At 44.6% G+C, this 23,634-nt stretch overlaps 1 protein-coding gene across 1 annotated transcript in view; it reads left to right on the top strand.

Annotated features, from left to right (window-relative positions):
* The window catches only part of pleca (plectin a), a gene marked incomplete at its 5' end in the record, with an annotated part of 94,904 nt that overhangs the window by 39,986 nt on the left and 31,284 nt on the right, over nucleotides 1-23,634 (top strand). The window contains 6 exons of the mRNA XM_079367767.1: nucleotides 14,146-14,207; nucleotides 16,009-16,023; nucleotides 17,411-17,500; nucleotides 17,987-18,022; nucleotides 19,438-19,515; nucleotides 19,702-19,794. Of these exons, the coding sequence (XP_079223893.1) occupies nucleotides 14,146-14,207; nucleotides 16,009-16,023; nucleotides 17,411-17,500; nucleotides 17,987-18,022; nucleotides 19,438-19,515; nucleotides 19,702-19,794 (374 nt within the window). The remainder of the gene's footprint in view (nucleotides 1-14,145; nucleotides 14,208-16,008; nucleotides 16,024-17,410; nucleotides 17,501-17,986; nucleotides 18,023-19,437; nucleotides 19,516-19,701; nucleotides 19,795-23,634) is intronic.

The following is a 23,634-nucleotide window of genomic DNA, read 5'->3' as shown; positions in this document are numbered from 1 at the left end:
CTCCCTCTCTCTCTGTGACTGATTGGTCATTTGAGATGCCATTTTCAGAGACTCATTTTCCACCTGGACTCACAGAAGCTCTCAACCAGAACGAGCTGTCCAAACTTCTTTCTTCTTCTTCTTCTTCTTCTTCTTCTTCTTCTTCTTCTTCTTTCTTCTTTCTTCTTCTTCTTCTTCTTCTTCTTCTTCTTCTTCTTCTTCTTCTTCTTCTTCTTCTTCTTCTTCTTCTTCTTCTTCTTCTTCTTCTTCTTCCTTCTTCTTCTTCCTTCTTCTTCTTCTTCTTCTTCTTCTTCTTCTTCTTCTTCTTCTTCTTCTTCTTCTTCTTCTTCTTCTTCTTCTTCTTCTTCTTCTTCTTCTTCTTCTTCTTCTTCTTCTTCTTCTTCTTCTTCTTCTTCTTCTTCTTCTTCTTCTTCTTCTTCTTCTTCTTCTTCTTCTTCTTCTTCTTCTTCTTCTTCTTCTTCTTCTTCTGTCCCCAGCTGAGCAAACTTTTTAATACATGTCTCATAACACACCCGAAGTTTTACAAAGCGTCAGACTTCTCTAACTTCTCCTCGACGTAAAGAGAGGGAGCGAGCTCACGCCACAGGCAGCTTGAGGTCGAGGTTGTTGCGTCTATTTCTGCGTGTTTTATGGAGGACTGTGTGGTAACGACACACAGGCTGGTGTTGGGTTTCTCAAGTCACGCTGTTTGTACTGCACACTGACCACAGCGGGGACCTTTGATGTGCAGACAGGTGGTGTTGTGTGTGTGTGCACAGACAGTCAGCGTTAAACGAGGGTGTGACAGGTTGGGGGGTTTTTTTTGCACTGGGGGGGAACGAGGCAGCTTAAATCAGAAGAATGAGTTAAAACGCTTAAAGGAATGTACACAGTGATTACAGCTCATTGACAGCTGTACATGATGTGTCGGGCTGCTCTGTGTTTTAACAACAGGGAGAGAAAAATGTGAAGCATGTTACAGTTTGATTTACAGGTTGAAGAAATACCTGTGAAGTAAAACTCAAAGGGTTAAAAAAAAAAAAGGACTTCTGGTTTAAAGAGTCTTTTTTAGATTTTTTTAGACAGAAGGAGTCTGGAGTTGAAAACAGACGATGAAACAGTTTGATGGTAAAAGTGAACGCAGTAAAATGGTTTTTCTGGGAAGCTTATAGGACGCTGCTTGTTCAGTCCAAACATGAGGAAGCAATTATGGTGTGTGTGGAAACATCGTGAAGTGATATAATGAGCATGATAGTCGGGGGGGGGGGCGTTATTGTATGAAGGGGAAAAATAAAATGTGGAGGCATTGGCTTCATAAACATTTTGGAAAGGAGGAAGGGGGTTTGTCCTCACATGATCTATGAGTCAAAAACCACCATGGAAAATATCTGCAGGGGCATTATGGGTAAAATAAAATCCTGCAGAGTGAATGAGGAGGAAACTTTGACACCAGGCTGAAGGTGGATCTCAGTACAGCGCTAACTTTTTGCTTCTTATCTTGATTGTGTGTGTGTGTGTCTGTGTGTGTGTGTGTGTGTGTCACACAAAAACAGCCTCATGTATTATTAACTCCTGCAGATAGGCTGCAGCAGGAGAGCGGAGCAGGGAGGCGGATCTTGTACAGCCAAACCAGCGGACTCATTCAAGCCGCGAAAGAGGAAAAAAAAACAAAAAAAAGTTTGTCTTAACTTGGTCAGCGCTGAGAAGCTGCTGCTGCTTAAGAGAATTAGAGCTACTTTTGGAAAACGCTGCCACTTTGAGTAAGAGAGAAAAGCAGGAAAAGAAACAGTAATTGTTAGTGTAAAGTACAGAGTAGAAGGGCGAGAGAGAGAGAGAGAGAGAGAGGGAGATCTGCCAGCTCGAGCAGAAGGACTGAGTCACAGTGCGGGGAGGCGAGGGAGGGCAGCTCTGGAGTGAAAAGTCACGGACAACTTGGCTGCACCGCTTGTTTTAAAACCCGGGATAGCACCACACCCCTCGGCACGCAGCCCCCTCCCCTCCACACCCCCTCACCTTTCAAAACCCCCCCCACCGCCCCCCCCCTCCTCCTGCCACCTGTCTCTCGAGCCGGGGACTCTCCACTTTGAACCAGGCCCGATGCCGGCAAGCCCCCCTGGAAACGTGTTCCCAACCCTGGTGGTTGCGGGACACATCGTTACCTTAATCGCTGTTTGGAAGTGGAGAGTTCGCCGAAAGCAAGGTAAGACCAAAACAAACGCACCCTTTCGCTGAGAGGTTTTACTCTAAGAGAGGAGAGAAACCCTTTGGCTGCTTTCAGAGGGAGAAAAGTTTGTGTTTCTGTGCGGCTGTCCTCGTCCGTCGTCTCTGCTCTGTCTCTCGTCCCCGTGTGTTTGTGTGGTGCACACTCCTTCCCCCCCCCCCCTCTCCCCCCCTTTCCTGTGCTATGGAGATGTTGCAGTTAACCCTGTAAGTGCCGGCTGTAATGTGATGACGTAGGAGCCAGAGTATTCTGGTGGACTGGAGGGTTTTTTCTGTGCTCGGCTCCTCACGCGGGGAGTTCCCCCCCCCCTGATTGGTGCGTCTTTAAAAAGCTGCTCCATCATTTCACCCAAGTTCGGTCTCGTTGAAGAGATCCGTTCATGGTTGTGTGTGTGTGATTTGTGATGAATCCCCATCACTCTTGACTTTTTTTTTGTTTGTGGTTACTCTTGTTCCTCTTCCTGTTCAACCAGTTTTCCCAGGAATTTCTCTCCATGTTAAAAGCCAATCACTCCTCACACTCGTCACACGAGCAGCCTCAGAAGGTAAAATAATGATTGGACCCGCTGACAGCCTGATGGTTATTTCCTCACCTCACTCCGAGGCCCGGCTCACGATGACACAGCTCGCCACGATGGCTGCTGTCAAACACGCACCTGCAGGCGACACACCCTGAGGCGACCGTCTGACTCCAGGATGTTTGAGTGACAGCGTGCAGGCCAACACAGCCGCCGATTGTTTGGTTTTTTTCGGCCTCTTTGAAAAAAGAAACCAGTTTGTCCAGCCGGCCTCCGAGGAGCGTGCACGTTAAAGCTCCCCGCGAGGTGTCATCAGGTGGTCGTCAGATAGACTCACATGAATGTCACCGCCTTGTTAAGAACCACAAAAGCAAACAAAGTCATCGGCATGAAGCTTGTGTTGATTTTTTTTTTTAACGGCTGAAGCTGCGGCTGCGGCGGCGGCGGCTGCGGGGTCAAGTGATTGACAGCACGCTGCAGAATCAGCCTTTATGTGACATCGTCCGCGAAGGGTCGACGTGTCTGTTAAAAACAAAGCAGGGGGAGTTGCTTCACCTGCGGTGGGATGCACGCCACCAGGAAATGTTTTGTCTCGCATGAAAGTGAAGCCTGATCTTGTACTTTTCCCTTATCGCTCCCTCAGGTCTACATTCCCTTTTTTTTTTTTAAAGGGAAGTAAAGGAGGACACACCCTGAGTAGATAAGCTATGTCTTCACATCATCGACTCGCCTGCTTTTGTTGTGGCCCGATGAATCACTAACAAGTCTTTAAAAAGAAGCATCAGACACCCGGAAGACAAACACAACTCCGATTCTCCCCGTGCAGCTGAACACGCCGTTTTCAAACTCTGCTCAGGTGACGCTCTGATCACACTGCCGACTCGTTTGACTGGTAAATTAGGGGCCTTGCACAAAGTAGGCCGTTTGCTATCTGTACCTTCGGTCAATATTCAACCCATTTGCATCGGAAGAGATCCGCTTTCAGCTGTGAACTCGCCGCAGTGCAGACAACAAGTCTCCACCCTGCGTGCCATGTTCTCCCCTGTCTGTATTGATTACAGCAGAGGGGAGGGGCTTCCATTGATTCCTGGTCGTGTGGAGGTGTTCTCAATGTTTACATGTCGGATCAGGTGAAACATCAGAGTCACATGCTGCATGTCTAAGGACACGCAGCGCTCCAACACCAAGGTGCCTTTGACACAGTGGGAAGGTGAAAGTAGGTAAAAGGGATTTTACCCAGAGCCAGGTTTAAAAAAAGCTCAGCATGCGCCACACATGACGGCTGGCTAGCGGTTGTAAACTCGACACCAGGGGGGGGGGGGGGGGGGGGGGCAGGACGCTGGACTGTGTATCCTGGAGACAGTCATAACAAGCTGCAGCAGGAGGAGCGCGGCCTCCAGCTTCACGCTGATCCTCCGGACTTTAAAGGCCTACGCCGGGCCGAGTTTGTGCTCGGATAATTAAAGAGCTGTTAAGCGCTAAGTGATTATGTGTCTCTATGAAATCACAACAAGCTGCGACAAGCTCGGACTGCTCTGACCTCCCTTCAAACAACCTTTTATCCCGTCCCGTCCCGTCTTTGTCTGTTTCGTAGCCTCGAGGATTCCGCTGATTTATTTTTGTTTGATTCTTCAAAACTCAAAAGATTAGAAAGCTTCATCCTCCTCAAAACTGTGAAACGGCCAAATCCCTTCAGGAAGCCACACCCTAAATCCGCCCCGTGTGTGGAGGACTGGCCACAGGCGGCTGTCTGCTGGACCACATACAGCACAGTGAAGGACTCGGGTTTGGAGTTTGCGGCGTGCAGCTGTGACTCACCTTCCTGTCTGCGCTCTCTGTGGCAGTAATGACAGGCTGCAGGGAGGGAGGGGGGGGAGGTCCCGCTCGCCTTTAACTGAAAAATGAAAAAGCACGCTGTAAGTGAAACCAAGTGTGGAAAACAATGCACGCCCACCGTGTCCCTATGTGCCCTTCACAATAAGCAGCACATCATTGGTAAATGGAGCTCGTAGAGCCAGCCCTGTGCGCTGTGTCAAACAGAACATTGTGTACCCGTGTGGAGGAGGCGGCGGCTCCGTGTCCTCGCCTCGGAGGTCTCCTTGTGATTCCATGTGGTCTCTTCTTTAAGGACGATTCCAAAAGCAGCTTCCGAAGAATCCCAGCGATCCCAGCGCACTTAAAAAAAACAGCCACACCCGAGTGTAGAGATGCTCAAGGCTCGCACCGTCACGATGCGTGGTAAAATGTGTGGAAGTCAAGGTCGACTCAAAACTCAAGGTCGATTATCTGGAGCAGAGTTTGAATGTTTTTAAGGGAGCAGCTCGCTCTGACTTCATCGACACACTTCAAACAAATTGAGATAGATAGATAGATATTTCAGGTTTTATTGTTATCAAGACGTTTAAGTTCTGTTGTGATCCAACAGAACTTACTCGCTGTCTTGAAGCACAAACCTGCAAACCGAACCAGTCCGATCTGTAACGTCCCTCCAACACGATGTGTTTGGGTGCAGTTAGAAATCTGCACTTTTCTTACTAGAAAAAAAAACAAACCCTTCCTGCATCTAATTTGAGGATCATTGTTCATGTTTTCCTCTGTTTAAATTCAAAGATGACATTACTTGATTTAGTCAGTGTATGTTTATAGGGAGGGTGGATGCTAAGAACACAAAACAAACACAACAGAACAAAATACAAAAGTGAATAATAAAAGATGAACTACTAAAATAAACAATAAAACAAACAGAATAGATCTGAACCGTCCTTGAAAATGTTCAAAAGCTTCTCAGGTTGATTGATGCTGAAAGAAACTCGTTTTAAATGTACAATAAGTGAAAACCACTCCCTCTCAGTGGAAGAGTTTCATATAGCATGAATTCCTTGACTCTCACAGCCTGTATACCTGCCTGTGACGCAGAGAAACGGAGACAACAAGCCTCCTCTGTTTGACTCGTTTATGGCCCACAGCTGTTGCAGATGTCAAAAGGGGGAACTGAGGATTTATGACCCGCGGGCAAACAGTCGTCAGACCTGCTCTGAACCTTCCTGTGGACATTTGTCTCTCACAGCCTTTAATAATCACATCAGTAATGTTTCACCAGAAGTTCAAGGCCCACTGATTCTGCTTTGCATTAAACTGCCCTGAGGGTTACATAAGCCTGGGAGAGTCACACATGCTAAAATAAGGACTACACACTCAGTGTGCTGTTTGTAGTCCTCCTCTCCGGGTTGTGTATTTCTGGATGTCCCTCCCTGCGCACTTTAATGGCACACATTACGCTCCGCACTTTCAGGCGACAACAGCGCGGAATGGAGCAGCGGCGAGATTTCTGCTTCATCTAACTGCCCACAACAGAAGTGGGCCGGGCCTGTGACAAAGACTCTGCAATCTGATACGACCCTGAGTGTTTTTTTCCCCCCTCTCCTCCATGTGGCTCGAAAGGGAAAAGTTTTGAGGGCTGATACCGAGGAAGGCTGATACCCCGCGTGTAAACGAAGGGGCGTTTTCGACAGAGTCCAGCGCGCTGCGCCTTTACGCGCGGCACAGACACGCATCAGGATGGCAGAGGTGGAGGAAACGATGCGCGCGGCTCTGCCGTCCTGGGAGAGCGGGATCATGTACCGACGAACGAACTACATTCACGAAATGAGCTGCGGAGAAGTGGGCTCGCATCTGTACAGCCGAATGTGCTGCGCAGGTAGGTCCGAGCGCTGCGCCGCATCTCTGTGTGTGTCTGCGTGTGTCTGTAACATGAGGAGGCTCAGTGAGGGAGGGGCTGCTGCTGATGGGGATGATGTTAACCTCTTGTATGCCTCCACCCACGATACAACAGGCCCCGAGGGTCAAAAACACTGGGCGTCCAGAAGGGCTCAGTAGTCTTGTTCCTTGTGTATATATATATATATATATATATATATATATATATATATATATATATATATATATATATATTATCATTTATTCAGTCTTTATTTCATTTTCTCTGATGAAACAAAAAGATACATTTGTGAATTGTTTTTAAGCAAAAATGCACAAAAACTTTCCAGCTTCTCAAATGCAACTTTTTCTTGTCCCAAAACAAACAAATTTTTCAACTTTAGCCTCGTAACTTTTGACGTAAAAAAAAGAAAAGAACAAAATATTTGTGCATCCACTCAATGACCAGTGGCGATTCGAGAGTCCGTTGGGGCCCGAGGCAAAGAAATAATTAGGGGGCCGGTTCAACCACTATTTAATCTACCAGCGTCCTGACGCTCTTCCTCTTTTCCTTCTCTGGTTTAAAGTTTTAAAGTTTGTTTTTCACAGGCGTAACCGATGAGATGCAAATCAGAGAGAGAGTTCTGTCAGACGGAATCAGAAAGGTTTCTTACTGGCAGCGAGTGCACTGGTTTAAAGTTTGTCCGCCCTTGCTTGGGGCCCTTTACTGGCCTGGGGGGGCCCAAACAGTTGCCTGTTTACACACAGCGTCTCTGTCAATAACTTTAGTCTTTTTTGGGTTTTTTTAATCTTCCCACCTCTTTATGTGCAGATCTTTATTATCGATCAGGAGTGTTTCTGAACCGTCAAACTTTCAGGGTGAAGGAGCCGAGTAGTTTAAGCGAGTGAAAAGTCAACTTCATGTTTGTTTACATACTGACCATCCCGACTGTATGAATCCGAAGGATGATAAATAATTCATCTGTGACTCATCTTCAGAATGTCTCAGTTTCTGTTGACTCACAGAGGTTAAAGCACTGTGGGATTTTTCCCCCCGTCCTGCTTAAAGAAGCGCTTCCAGATGTTTTGGGGCCAAAACGACTCCTCCGCCAAAAGACGGACTCTCTGCTTCTGTGTGTGTGTGTGTGTGTGTGTGGGTTTTTTGTTTTGTTGCCACGGCAACCAAACTAACAAATCACTCTTCCCCACACTTAAGAATCACTGCGTGTGAGTGAGAGTCAACACTGCAGCTTCCCTAGTGACCGTGGACTTTTTCCGAACAGTAGCCCCGAGGTTTGATGGACGAGAAAACGAGGCCGTCCTCTCGTCCTCTCGTTAAGACGTCGAGGCGGATTATAGTCGAGACGTCGTGCCTCACGTTTGGCAGTGCAGCTTTTTGAACACAAGAGGGAGACAGACAGTGATGAGCAGCGTCACATCTGATCCTCATAAATCCAGCTTGTTTCTAGTCTTCAGTTTCATAACCACACGATTTCAACTCCACATGCTGCTAATTAAAATGTGTTTTTTTAAAATGCATGCTCCGTATTCAAAAAAGGAGTTGGCGTCATCGTTATCTCTAATTATGAAGAGAAAGCGTAATGTGGGCATCTTTGAGGACAACTGTAAACATCTCCATGTTGTTCCCTTTTGGGTTCATCCAGTTTATAGTCCACCTGCATCTTCCAGGGTTTTCTTTCCATCCTCCCATCAGCACCTGAGTTTGTCCAAAAAAAGAAATACATTCCTCACAGACTGACGGGGAGAAAAAGATTTGTCTTTTTTTTTTATGCTTTCATACCTTCTACGCTGCCAATCCCAGGTCGGCTCTGCCCACTTCCATTCCTCACCCCTCGGCAGAGTTCCTCCCGACGACCCGTCCAGCTTTCATCCCGCCCTCCCTCCCTCCATCGCAAACCCCATCAGGACCGGCGAGCCAGATGCTCCGCAGTGTGTGTGTGTGTGTGTGTGTTCACATTCCTGTCCTCAGAGGGGCTGACACTGCATGCTGTCACTTGCACACATGAAACAGGCGGACCGTGTTTTTTTATCAGGTCGCGGGTTGTGTTATCGCATGGAGGCGGCTCCCCCTGTCTGCGGGGAGGGCGGGCGCGCCTTCTCGAGGAATGCACAGACTTGCATGCTTCTCACAGCAGAAATATCATCGTAAAACTCCCGTCAGCTCTCACTGCAGGGGCGTATCACTGCAGGTTATCAGGAACAGCGAAAGGAGAGATATGCACACAGTATTGCGTTGTTCCCCTGTTGATAAGATCTTCTTTTTTTAAGTCACATCAGAAGTGTTGTGCCACTTTTTTTAAAGTTTGAACATCGAGCAATAATAGATTTTCAATCAACACAGCCAACTATGTTTGTTTTTTGTTTTTTTGCAATGTCCAATTACACCTTCACTTTTTTTAATCAGCTTAAATGTTTAGGGTTTTTTTGCATCCAGAGTTTTTTTGGACCAGCAGAACCCGACAGCACCAGATAAAGTCAAGCGTGCAAAGTGAATTTGAAGGTTATGAGCATTCAGACACTTTTTGTTCAACATTTTTTACGTTTTGCTTCCTGATTTCAAAGATACAAAAAATATCTCATATAGAATTGTATCTCCAAATCAAAATGTGCATCATTAATATTTGAATTTGCACACACACAAAGCCTATAGAGTGGAGCTTATGTTCTGATTATAACATCAGCACCTTCCAAATCTCAAGTCCTGACAAGCCTCCTCCCTTTGCAGGCATCCCAAACATCTCTCTCCTTTACGGTCTGATGTCAGCATCTGCACGGAAAATTGATGCTTCCAAGGGTGAAAGGTGTTGCAGGTATTTAGGTGCTATGGGACATGAATGTGGTTGTGCAGAGGTGCTAGTTTTCGGAGCACCTGAATGCCTAAAGAGCAAAAGGAAGAAAAAAAAAAGTTTTGCAAGTGTAAGAAGCTAGTTAAGATTTTTTTTAAATTTTTTTATTGCTTGTTAAAGATGAAGATGCAACCATTTATTTCTTTTTCCACTCATGCACGTAGACTCACGCTGTTCAGTCCGTGCACAGACACAATAGCTGCTTTGTGTCAGGGATCATTTTCTGCAGCAGTGTGGTAACCCAATAAAGAGTTTTTTTTTTTCAGCCAGTTCGTTTTTTTGGCCTCAACATCAGTTTTTTTATTCAAGATCGGAAATTCATCCAAATGAAGCTGATGCCAGTGCTTCAAAAAAGTCTGACAGGCTGTTCTCATTAGAAGCTTTAAACGCTTCTATTATTCCTTCTCGCTGGATCGTCTCCTGTAAACATCCACCCCCGAGGATGAAGAGCGTCTGCTTCATCTCTGTCGAACGGAAACAAAAAGCCCCTCGGTGCCAGCCGCTTCCTAATTGTGTCCTGATGGACGAGAGGAGCGCTCATGCTGGAGGTTTCTTTTGCATGCCGGAGTCTGTTTCCACTCGACTTCTCCTCCGTCTGCAGAAACAGGCTTTTCATTGAGAGAGGCACTTCAAGCCCCTGACCACACGTTGACTGCTAGCTTGCGCACGAGGAGTTCAGCTGGGGTTAGCGGGCTCCAGTGGAAACACTTTGGTCTACATGAGGGAAAACTCCCTTTTCTTTTGAAGAGAACTAAACACTCATGAACTTATGTTTAGATATACTTTGGACACGGTAGCTTCCTGTCACTTGTACGGGTCTGACCTTTCTCCTCTCCCCTTCCATCAAGCTCAACATCGTCTTTGTTAGCGCCTACTGTAAGCTGTTGCTTTTGTAGAGTGACCTTACCGACGGTTTGTCTAAAATTAATAACAGCTACTTGCTAATGTTAGCATGATTACAAACAGCTCTTTGTAAGATCTCAAGGCCTTTTACTGCTAACTCGTTTCTCCAGTATTAGCCGTTACGGAAAACATGTTTTGAGATTTCAAACACGTCGTTGTCTTTTAGTTTTTTTTTTAAAACCCTCCTGTTTTTGTTCCAGGAACTGTTCGTGGTGATTTTATTCAGTCGCTACCTCGGCGAGTCTCTCATAAAATACTTTTTTTTTTAAGTCAGTGGAACGTCCTGGAAAAGAAAAATTTAATAGATTATATAATCTGTAAAGGTTACATGTGAAAGCTGTAATGTGTGACTGATTTACACTTAAAGCTCCTGTGAGGAACGTTCAGTCTGCAGTGTGTTTTGGCGACCCCTGTGGACAAAGCTGGAAGTTCTTCTTGTTCAGTACACGCAAGCTTTAAGATGAGATCATCCGTTATTGATCTCCAGTCGGCGAGTAGAGCTGTCTTATAAAAATCTCATTCTGCGTGTCGGACCTGCAGCTCACAGCGAATCTTCGGTGTGAAAGGTTGTCCCTCCGGGGGGGAAGCTCTAAATCTCCTCGTCTGTCACCTCGCTCAGGCCGGAGGCGACAGGTGTGTGACATATTTATGAAGAAATAATCCTCCTTCTCTTTCATGGTCAAGTTTGGTTCTGAAGCTTACGCAACAACCAGCCTTCATGTGCAGGAGCTTTAAATAAAGATACACAGAACGGACAAAGTACAGCGAGAAGGCGTTCGTCTGTAGCTGTGAAAAAGATCAGGATGCATCAAATAGTGAACTGCACATTTCATTTGTTTTAAATCTTAATGGTGAAATTAAAAGACTTAATTAGATTTCATGTTCTTGTTTGAGCTTTCGTATACCGAGAGTGTGCAGAGTGTCGAAAACCATTTAAACGAGAAATAATCACTCGTATCCTTTCAGGCGATGAAGCAGCAGAAGCAGCGACTTAAAACAACTTGAAAAACTCACTGACTGTCTTTGACTGTCTTCGCATTTGGGTGTAATCGGTGCAGATGTGTGTTGTGGTCGGGTGCTGCTGAGTGAGGGTCTTTTTCCGAGGTGTGGTTTGGTGGGCGGGGTCCGGGTGGAGATATCAGGGCTGGGCCCGGCAGGGGAGAGAATCTCCCCTCACTCTGTGCTGACTGACAGCTCCTGACATCGTAGCCTGCAGGCAGGCATTTTGCAAGAGCTGGTGAAAAAAAAAAAAAAAAAAAAACTATCAGAGCAAAGCGCAGAATGTGAGAGGGGAGAGCAAAAAAGGGAGTAAAGACAGAGTTGAGGAACTGAAGCAGCGGTTTGAACACTCCCACTTAACTACAGGATCCCTCAACCAGGCAGAGTTAAAGGCAACAAGAAGAAGTTAGACAACATCTGAACCTGCACAGGCTCCTGTTTGGATTCTGAGTCAACCAGAGCGTGGAGATGGAGCCGAGATTTAGAAACTACTCCTCTGACAGTATGGGGAGTGACGGGGTCTTCATAGAGGAGTCACACTACCAGGGGCTGCTCAGGGCCATGGATCACAGGAAAGGTAGAGTCGGTCTTGTTTTTAAACCTTGATGAAGACGTCTTCTGTATTTTTGATGCAGAGATCTGTCGTGGTCACCTTTTATTGTTATTTGCTGTATAATCTGAAGAAATGGAAATTTAAAAAGTTGTGGAAATTGAAGCTACGTTCTTTTTTTTTCTTATGGCGGTCGTCTGCCTCTCTTTTTCTCAAATAGACCACGCCCCTTTATGTGTCACGGCTTTTCCTCGTTTTATTGGTCAGCTGTGCAGACACCCACTCTTAGATCAAAGACACCCCAATGTAGAAAAAGGAACATTAAGAGGATGATGAATTTGAATCAAGTTATTCTTTTAAATGACTTTGAGTTACATCTTTAAAATAAGAGCAGCGATGAAAACAAATAATGACTCATCAGGAAGTGGGTAAAAAGAGCTGAAGAGCAGGATAGTGTTGCATTGTGCAAATACACATGATGAGCTTCTGCAGTCTATGAAGAGAGGTTCAGCTGCTGCTGCTGATCTCCTTCATGTTGTCTGTTTGACTCAGATTTTTGCTTGGTTGGTTCGTAGACAGACTGGAGACACGTGTTTGAGTTGGAGAAAATATTTTGTATATATTGTGACAAAGTGTGAAGTTCTGCTCTTCAATAAAAAACTTGATTATTTTAGTCGGGCTTAAAGTTTTCTACAAGTTTGCACTTTGTTATTTTGGCTTCACGACGTTTGATTAAATCTGGTCTGGTTTTTATTTTTTCTTCTTCTGTGAAACATATCACGTCTCCTCTTGTGTCACAGCTGGTTAGTCTTTATAACTCGGTGATTTGCAGCACGGACAGAGACCTGATATCTGTCGTCTCATCTTAAAAAGAAAAAAACTTCAAACTCTGCATCTGTTGCTCCGGGCTACAAAAACTCTGCCGTGCAAACACATCGTGTGTCACAGGAAGTGAGCCGCTGCTTTGGTTCTCGACTGAACAATGTGTTTCTTTTTTTCTGCTTTTTGAGGTTGGATTCTGACTTCTCGGTTTCGACTCTAAAGAGGCCACCATGTGTTTGTGACTCACGGACATAATGCCACCCTGAGATGGGTTGGGCGTTGGCACGGCGGGGATGTCGTCCTCTATGGTTTCTCTGTTCCCTTTTTTTTTATCTGATCGCTTCTTGCTGCATGATCGCTCTGATGCCAAAGTTCCCAAGCAGATAATGTCATCAAGCTCCTTTTTTTTTTTTTTATTATTATGTGACTTCTAAGAAAATCTAAGTTTTGTTAAGCGTGTGTAACAGTCAGGTGCTTGTGTTGACTCTGAGCTGCGTCACGACGGAGGAGCAGTGAAAGTCTCCTCTGTGGAGATGCTTCAAGCTTGATAACGTTGAGTGGCGCTCCTCCTGCCTGCACGTCTGTGACGGGACAGACGTGTTTGGAGGAATCAGACGGTCGGACCAAAACAGAAACAGTCTGACAAGATGGGACGTGTTTCTTTAAAGGTGATAATCACGGGGATGTTGGTGTGTTCGTGTGTCCCCCCCCCCCCGACAGCTTTGCTTTCTTTGTCTTCAGAGACAGATTTAATCCACCTGAGGAGAGCACAGTCGCTCTCTGTGTCACTTCAGGAATCTTTGGATGGACTCAGGTGTTCAGTGTTGAAAGAGGTGGAGAACCACTTTTCTTGTGTGACTCATGAAGGGATCAAATCCACCTGCTGTGTGTTTGATGGCTGACTGCCCTCTCTGCTGTTAGAGCAAATATCCTCCGAGATGATGAGCCTCTCTCTTTTATAAAAGTTGTATTGAATCAGTTTGAATGTTTTCTGGTCATCTGGCTCCAGCCAATGAAAACAGGTCGTGTGGTTCAGGTCCAGCTGAGCGACGTCCACGGCGGGCAGATCAGCCTCCGTCTGCAGAGTCGAGTCTGAAAGACTTCAGCTCTCGTTCGTTTTGTTGACCTTTAGCGTCTCGCTCTTTGCACGCTGCACTTTCACTTTGATAAACTCTCACCTGGACGCCGGAGCGTTTCAAGTGTTTATGCAGCTAATGTTCGCTGGATCATGTCTCAGTGTTGTTGATGTATTTGTGTGTTTCCGGCTGCAAACAAATCTCTGACACCACTGACCTTTGACCCCCAGCTTGCTGGATGGTCACACATCAATACTCTGATATTTGATTTGATGCTATTATCAGTTAAATATCCGCAAAGGAGCGGGAAGAAGTTGAATATATTAATCCCGCCCCCTCTCCATCTATTCAGCTGTCTATCATGTAATAAAATATGAACATCTATTTATTATATCTTATATCGATTTATCTCATTGGCTACCCTAAACCTTTATGAGTATTAAATATTTACAGTAAAAACTCCTCATTTTACACTTTGAATCTAACAGAGTTTTTGTTTTTCTTTCCTTTCACAGATGAACGGGACCGAGTCCAGAAAAAGACCTTCACCAAATGGGTCAACAAGCACCTGATGAAGGTAAGATCTCACCTCCACCAAGCTCACTAACACAAATAACAGCTTTCAATAGTCAAAGTTCTAAGAAAGCTCGCTTCATCTGATTGGAGGACAGGCCTCGGCTCTCCTTAGATAACCTAAAGATTGTTCTATTGAAGTCACATTCCTGCGGAGGTTTTTGTTTCCCATCTGGTAACTGTGAGTTAATTTACAGAAAGAAAAAACCAACGTGTGCTGAAGAGATCACAGACTCTCTGGTGAAACTGAGTGTGGGAATAATTAACAGCAACAGATTGAGTCGTTTAAAGCTAATTCACATTTTGATTCCTGACTGACTGCCCTCTAAAAACTTTGGAGAATTTAAAGAGAGAAAACCTCCATAACGGCTCTCTGCATCGTAAAGTGCCCACATGCTTCCTGTTAACTGGAGTGAGTCACAGACACCTGGGGCTCGTTCAGCTCTCACTGTCAGGACCGATCTCTCAAAGTGACCGTGAACCTGCAGGCAGGACGAGTGTGAAGCTCTCTGCCCTCCGTCGTGTGGAGAATAAAGGAACAATCCTCTGAAGCTTCGTCAGGCTTAAAGCTCACAGGTCCATCACTCGAGCTCTGCTATGTGCAGTGTAGAGGTTTTAACAAGCCTGTGAACGTGCAATGGCTAACTCTGATGTCCGTTGTTAGCAAAAGTTACGATCCACGGGTCGTGTCTTTAGCGAGCTCAGGCTCCACAGTTCAACAAAAGTTCACTTTAGAAATGTTGTAAAAAACGTCCGATTTATTACTAGTTCCAAAGTTATAATTCCAAAGATGTGAACATGTCTAATACACTTCGTTGTAACTAAATACTAATCAATAAAACGCTCACAGGCACAGCTGCGTAATCAAAAAAACAACAAAACCAATAGAATATCTCGCGCACATATACGATCTCACAACATATCAAATTACTCAAAAAACATGACATTTACTATGCTTTTAACATGTGTAACTGTATTGATCATTATGAACCGTTCTTTTGCCTCTACATGCAGCTTTGTGACGGAGCTCCATTAGACTCTATTGATGAGATGTCAGACAGTAAATCCTCTGAATCATTAACTTCAGAAGCAGCTGCTCGTATGAACGAAACATTTACATCAACGTTGATAAAAAGATTTTAAAGATGTGTTTTTTGGGGGGGGGGGTTTGCACTATACAGCAGGTAATGTGAGGAATCATGTAATCATGACTGTTAAATGACATTAAATGCAGACATCAGTATCACAGCGCTCCAGCTGAAGGGTTTGAGCTCGGTCTGCTGCTGCACACACACATTTGAATCCTTGTTTCAAACTGCGTCCTGTGACACCCGACGACTCACAGGCCTTCGGTGCAGTCGTCTTTTTCTTTGTCGGGAAATCTTGTTTTGGGCCAGGAGACCGGAGCGGGTCGGCGATCAGGCCTCCCCTCGAGGCGCGTTGCACTCATGCTCACAACAAAGTCATGGGATTCAAAAAACGGAGCCGGGAACATTTAGTTATTCACGGGCTGATGTCTCTAAAGTGCCCTCTGCTGTAAAAGCACGTCTCCTTCTGCTCTTCAGACCAGACAGGAGACAGATCATAAAAGCAATGCAACAACACTGACTTGTAAAGGATTTATCTGATAGGATGAGTCGAATGAAATGAGTAAAGTTCAGACATCGGTCTTATCAAAGCAGCGTCTGCATGTTTGTCTTTTGTTCTTTCTTGTCCCTCACGAGTCCCTGCAGATTTAAATCTTCTCTCACCAAACTGTCTCTTCTTCCCATCCTTCATCCTGTCCTTCCATCCTGTCCCATCAGCACTGGAAGGCAGAGGTAGGTGCTGTCTGTGAGCAGAGTGCTGAGTGGACACACATTCCTTTCTGCCTGCATGTCTGTGTCTCACATTTTTGACCCTTTCCTGTTGCCGTATTTGACCTGAACCTTTAACCCTTTTCTCCCCCCCGCCCCTCTTTATTTTAAACACTCTGACTCTTTTCTAGCTGCTGTTTAAACGTTTCTGCAGGCCAACTTGTCCTGACATATTCTGCGACTCATTTAACATATTTTTAAAGAACAGGAAAAGACAAAAAAAAAAGATGATCGAGTAGAAGGGCGACGAGTAGAAGCAGTGATCCAAATCCACGCCTGAGGTCTCAGATGTGAAGTGTTGACGTTTATTCAGCCATATTAATTGTTCTCACCTCATCCCTTGTGATTGCAATATAAATTAATTTAATGCTGCAATTAGGTGATTGTGCAAAATGGCCACAGTCAAGAGGAGGATGGGAGCTAAGTGATGAAATAACCAGAGATGCTGCAAACGAACCTCAGGAGGAAAGTAAACGTTACAATCTGCTGCAGTTAAATCCACTCTGGAGATGTACGGGACTCAACGATTAAAAGTCCTCACAGCTTCAAGAATTACAAATTATTTATTATAACGTGTCAGCGCTCAATGACCGACGCCCGTCAAGGTTGCCTCTCGGAGGAGGCCCATTACCCGGGGGCTGCAGCCATGATGGTTGTAGTCCCGGCTAATGGGCAACGTCCAGTGTTTAAAAAAAGAAGAAGAAGTGCAAAATCCTGCGGTTCATGGAGTGCCTGCTCGGCTGGGCTGCAGAAGCACAGGAAGTCACATACACACCCATTCATAAAAGACGACAAGAATAGGGATCACCTGTTTCGATTTTATGAAGGATAAGCCGTATAATTTACAATAAGGCGTGTAGCTGACATGATTGACAGGTGGGCGGGATGTAGCAGTTCGTTAAGAGGCTGAATCCGTCGTGCAACTCGACATCTTAATGCACTTTTTGTTGTTTTGATCTTTGGGTTAAACAGACATCTGATCCATGCTTTTTGCCTTTTTTATTTTTTTTTATTTTGTTGGAGGATGTTTGATAAACGACAAAGTCTAAATCTGTGCAACTTCCAGTGTGCATACAAAGAAATGAGCCCACGTTGTGTTTGTTCGGAGGTCGACTTGTATTTTTGTTTGTGTGGCATCGAAACAGCTCCGGATGTTGTTTGAGTTTCACTCGTTTCACATCAAAGTTAAAAACTCTGAAAACACTCGTCTGTTTGTGAAGTCCTTTTTTTTTTTCCTTTTTTTTTTTTGAAGTGGTCGTCAGTAATTTGTTGTCTTGCTTCACTTCTGATGCTGCTGACGTGAATGTTTGAGAATCAGCTGTCAAACGTGTCTCCTATGTCCTCCCACCAGGCGCAGAGACACATCACGGATCTGTACGAGGACCTCCGAGATGGACACAACCTCATCTCTCTGCTGGAGGTGCTCTCTGGAGAGACCCTGGTGAGACACTAGGACCCCTGTAAAGCTCCTGTCGTGTCCACACCTACTGTATACTCTCTGCCCCCCCTCCCCTCCCCCCTTGTGTCCTATACTGGATTAATTTGCCATCATATTTGTCCTTGTGTCCACATGTTTTAACTCAGTGTGCTTTAAATGTTAACCTCCTCTGAAGATGATTCTGGTTGTTTCTTGTATTCACTCCTGCATGTGTTGACTTTGATTCTTTGGAGGGTTTTTTTGGGACATTTCAGAACATGCTGAGGTTATGCGCACTCTTTTGATTTAAATATCCGAGCACACCTTCTGGTGCCGTAAACCTTAAAACACTAATTTCATCCTGTGCTTCCATCTCGTAACCTCTCTGCACTGACTTGTTTGACCCCTGGTTTTTTCTTTGATCTACTTCCTGTTTGTGCTGACGTTTTGCCCTGACCTTTCCCCTCCTCTGCCTCCTTCCTCTCCTTTGCGACGCTCTCGCTGTGGTAGCCGAGGGAGCGTGACGTTGTGAGGAACGTGCGGTTGGTGAGTGGCGCCTGGCCTGCGGCTGGCGGCCTCCTCGGGTGGGGCATGCGTCACCACCCCGGGGTGGCTGCTCTGTCGTGCATGATGACAATCTTCACTCCTTGTTCCGTCCCCCCTTTTTTCTGTATCAACATCTTCCATTGAAGCAGTCGGCCAGCACGGTCAGGCGTCAGTGATCTCCATGGTTCCATGCGGTTTAAATAAAGTTTTCTCATTTGAAGCCGGGTTACCACATTGTTCAGTTAGAGATGACTCTCAACTTCCACGTAAGTCACGGTGAGGAGTTTTTAGGTGGTCATGACACAGACGTAAATAAATGCTGGTAGTTCATTATGAGCTCCAAAATCAGCATGACTATTTCCACATGGAACATTTTAATTCCTGAACACAACACTGCAGGGATTAACGTCACTCTAAGATGTTCCTGAAGCTGCAGAAACGACCTTTTTGTTTACATTTTCCAAGGCGAAGATTCAGCAAAGAGTAAAGAGTTACTGCTTTTGTCCACAGGGGGCGCCAAAATCAACTCAAACCCAAAGTTTTTCTCAGCAGCTCTAAGACGGGAAGGGCGTTGCCTCGAAGAAATAAAGATTAAATGCCAAATCAGGACAATGTGAAGTTAAAACCCTCACATCCTGTATGTCATAAATCTCCTCAAGCATTGTTACCTTCAAAACCTGTCGATATAAAACAACACATACTTATTATTTAAGGACACAGCCGTCTGAGCTTTCCAGTAAGGATGTCAAAGGCGTTTCTAGATTTTGTGATGTGAAGATAAAACTGCTCAAGTTGTAATTAAATGCTTTAAACAAAATCTGTGGATGTTTGAAAAAGGTCGAAGCTTCATCACTGCAGGCGTTGACTTACTCTGCTGGCTTAAAGCTCCCATGAGGAGTGACAGTGCATGCCCTGATCATCACTCAACCTCCGATGAGTGCAGCTTGAGGAATGAAAGATTCTGATGGATTTGATTGGTTACATGTTAGACTTGTCAGCGAGGTGTAAAAGGTTTTTAATTGGATGTTGGAAAATGTCGTTGATCGCCGCCGACGCTCAGAGAAGTCATCGCGGTCGCGTCTCATTCATTCATGCTTTCACCTGCCGACATCCTGGCTGCTCTGTTGACGCATCTCAGGCTCATGTAGTGGTCAGATCTGGTTCACCGCTTTGATCGGAACCACGCCGAATTTGAATCACTCTTCAAATTTGATGTGTTAAGTTTTGTTTAAATCGAGACCATGACTGTGATGATATGTTTTAATCTAGTGTGTCGTAGATGTTTGTTTGAACACAGAAGGTGTGCTGGAGACTGACACACCTGATCCTCAGTCATGGGGCCGTGCTGTTTGCTGATCATCCAGAGCTCGCCTGTTTCCTCCTAATGATGTTTGGTGTCCTCTTGTCTCTTACAGCCGCGGGAGAAAGGACGGATGCGTTTCCACAAGCTGCAGAACGTGCAGATCGCCCTGGACTTCCTCAAACACAGACAGGTAGGGTGGTAAATAACAAATTGATGCATTTCACATCTGATTTCTTTTACATCATTTCTGACTATCTGTTCTGTTTTTACATTTGATTGAAGGTGTTGTGTCCTTTTTGTTTCTCTCTTTGTGGTGGTGCGATCACTCAAACTCTAAACTGAGCGTTAAGTTAATTTGTCTCTCTGCCGACTGTAGGTGAAACTTGTCAACATCCGAAATGATGACATTGCAGATGGAAACCCGAAGCTGACCCTTGGCCTGATATGGACAATCATCCTGCACTTCCAGGTAAAGCAGGACGTCTTAAAGGGACAGTTTTCTAATAAACTACTTTAAATGCTTGATAAGAGACAGAATCAAGTATGTTAGTTAGCAAAGTTACATAGTAAGATCACAGAGTGAGGACACAAAATGAGGTCACAGAATGAGGACACAGACTGAGGTCACAGTGTGAGGACACAGAATGAGGACACAGAGTGACAGAATGAGGACACAGAGTGACAGAGTGAGGACACAGAATGAGGACACAGAGTGACAGAGTGAGGACACAGAATGAGGACACAGAGTGAGGACACAGAATGAGGACACAGAGTGAGGTCACAGAGTGACACAGTGAGGACACAGAGTGACAGAGTGAGGACACAGTATGAGGACACAGAGTGAGGATATCGGGGCTGCTTTGCAGTACAGTCCCGCCTTTACACTCCTGCTCTGCTATTGGCTGAGGGCTGGGCAAGTGTGGTAGGGCAGCAGAGATGTTATATAAGATGGTGTACATCCAATAGTGGATTCATAAATAAAGACATCCATGTGTTTGCATGTGTTGAACATGAGCTAACTGAACTCTGTTGAGCAGCTGCACTTCATACGGTGTTTATCTTTTAAACTGCACGCTGGCACGTTATGGTACTCGATCAAATCCTTCCATTACACGAGTTACAGCAACATGCGTTTGATATATTTAGCTTTCATTACATTGTGATTGGTCTGCTTCCTTCTGCACTGTGAGATTGCTATTCCCTCGGGGCTAAATCATCAGCCTCCGTTCAGCCGAGTGTTGACACAGCAGCTACAGTGCAGGGGAGTCTAGTCATCTCCAAACAGGCTTTATTTGACTTTTGGCAGCTCTTCTGCACAACCACCACCGCTGCGTCTCCTGCACTCGACTGCACAAAGACTAAACACTGACAAAAAGCTATTCATTCATTTTTTTTAAGGAACATTCAAATGCCAGAATGTCCTTTTCTTTGGTGCAGATCTATAGGTGCCAATCAGTCGACATGTTTCCCTTCGCTCTGTAACCTAAACAGAATTCAACGGCCTGCAGCGGTGCAGGAAAGCATTAGTCAGTGTGCAGATGTGTCCTTGATATTTAAGATTTTGGAAAACAGAGTGGAAGAACTGGATGATTCTTTGACGCTATAATGGGTTTTGATGGTTATGTTGGGATGTGGGGACACTGTTCCCTGTCCTGTGTGACTCAGCGATTCCCTGGAGAAGGCTTCATGGAGACGTGGGCGTTTCTTCGGTTGCAGAGGAACGAGCTCCCATCATTCAGTCTCAACTGAGAACAACTGTGAACAAGTTTAATGGACATTCTGTTCAAGTAATAAATAAAACGACAAAGACAAAGTCAATGCGGTGGCTCCAAATCATCAGGCGGGTTTTATTTCTGCAAAACAAACTCATAATGTCTTTGTCCTGGCTGCTGTTAGTCACCACAAACAATGGTGGATTTCCTGCGAGCTCCCCAGGTGCTGCTCACACTTTACTGGTGACCAGTACAAATAAAGAGGCCCGACATGTGACACAGAGCAAGTCAGGATTCTCTCAACGCCCTTAAATTTTAAAAACTGCGTGGGCGTCGGTTCTGTTTCCACTCGGCCCGCCTGAGTCTGAGTCACTCCGCGCCCACGTCCACCCTGCAGCGCCGGGTTTCCCTTCTGCGGGGAAAAATAGCAGAAGGAAGAGATGCCTTTTATTTTTCCCTCCTCCACCCTTTCCTGTAAAAAGAAAAAAGGAGTCCGCATGTAAAAATGGTTAGTTCTGCTGTGACTCATCGGCATACCAAAAACCACTGAACACAGTGTGTGATTGGTTATAAAGCCGCGCTTGTTCCAATAAGAGAGAGTGGCATTTTCATTCTTTGGCGTTCATATTTTCTTTTTCATTTCCCAGAAATTCACGGAAACTTTTACTCGCTGTATAAATTGAGAGTTTTTGGTATCAAAGCTGCTCTTCCTCTGTTTGCTGCCTCCGGCCGTTAGCTGATGATACGTCTGCAGATCAGTCGTTTTTTTATTTTTAAAGTTTCGGAACATTTTGATACGATTTTTTTTTTTTTTTTTTTTTTAAAGAAGTGGTATCGAATTTTTTTTTTTTTTTTAAAAAGCTTGATAACCATAACATCTGGAAGTGCAGCTTTCTCTAAATGTAAAATGCATAGTGCAGTGAATACTTTTTTTTTCTCTCACTTTTGCAAGTTTTATTTTATTTTATTTTTTACCTTTATTTAAATGGAAAAGGATCGAGTAGGACTTTGGGAGAGAGACTTTGAGGTCTGAACCTGAGCCGCCTGTATGAAGGACTAAAGCAGGGGTGGCCAACCCTGGTCCTCAAGAGCCACAATCCTGCATGTTTTAGATGTCTCCCTCTTCAACACACCGGATTCAAATGATTATCTCGTCATCAAGCTCTGCAGAAGCCTGATAACGATCCTGATCTTGAGGACCAGGGTTGGCTACCCCTGGACTAAAGCTTCCTTACATGGGGTGAGATCCTCCAATAAGCCATCAGTGCCCCAACTTATGGACAATTTCTGGTTTTATTTACAGACTAAAAAAGAATAAAACAACCAACCTGAAGTGAAAGTTGCATTTACTCACATTAAACCCATTAGAGCAGGTGTAACCTTCTGCATGATGACCAGTAAAAAGACTTGGGAGTTTGAGAAGCGTGTGCATTGCACTGTCGGGAGCCTGGTCCAGTTTGCACCAGAGGACGTTCCCATCTGGTCATATCTAAGGCGGCATCAGCAGCGGCCAATACGTGATGGATGCAAAAATGAAAAGCTCAGTAGCAGAATCAACGTGTAATAAAAATCCACTCAGCTCCCTTCTGTCGTTATTTCTCTCATCTTTGTTCAAAAAGAGAAACATCACTGCGGGTTACGTGTTCTTGTGACTCATCGTTTAACCTCGCTGCTCTTATAAAAAGAGGAATTAGCCTGTGGTTCTGTTTTGTACCCGTCCAACATTCGCTCCTCACAGCAGACGCTCTTTAATGAAACACACAGTGCAGCTTTGTGAGTCACAGACCTTCCCTCTCTTGTGATTCCTGTTTTGCTCTCGTATCTCCGGCCGTTTGATGAGAACGGATTCGATTTTCCCTTCGAGTAAAAGTGGTGAATGTCGTCTGTGGTTGGAGACGTGACTCATCTCCAGTGGGGAAGAAATGAACGGAGAAACTGGAATAAGTTCTCCCGCCTCAAAACCAACATGTCACTCAGACACGGTAAAACACAAACACGGGAAAAATCCGATGCCAGATGTGATAAGGGAGCACTTTTTTTTTTTTTTTTTTGAATAGATTTTATTGATTTTTTTTTTTCAAGAATAAAACACAAAAATGAACAAACGAATGCTCTCTGTACCTACAAACATCAAATCTGAAAGGGAAACAAACCACCGTCCAAACTAAAACGACATCTGGTAGCCCAAGGCTGTCCTTACCCCCAGAAGAAATAAATAAATAAAAATAATAAAATAATAATAATAACATAATAATAATAAATTAAAATAATAATAATAAAATAATAATAATAAATAAATAAACAAATAAAAATAATAATAAATACATAAAAATAATAATAATAAATAAATAAATACACATACATAAATCCCGACCACATGAATAAGAAAACAGTCTAGATAGTAAGATAATAGGATCAATAAAAATAATCATATAAATGAAATAAAAAACAGAGACAACAACAGTAAACAAGGAGAAAGTCAAACAGGGCCAAGCTAAGGCACAGACTAGCCAGGGAGCCCTTTTAATGAGGAGTTAATCGTTGTGATTTGTTCTTGGGTTGCTGATGTTTGAAGCTTACACAGAAAGTGCTTTCAC

Source organism: Symphodus melops (genome assembly GCF_947650265.1).
Source record: "Symphodus melops genome assembly, chromosome: 18".
NCBI lineage: Eukaryota > Metazoa > Chordata > Actinopteri > Labriformes > Labridae > Symphodus > Symphodus melops.
The sequence above is the reverse complement of the archived record's forward strand: the minus strand, read 5'-3'. Positions and strand labels throughout refer to the sequence as shown.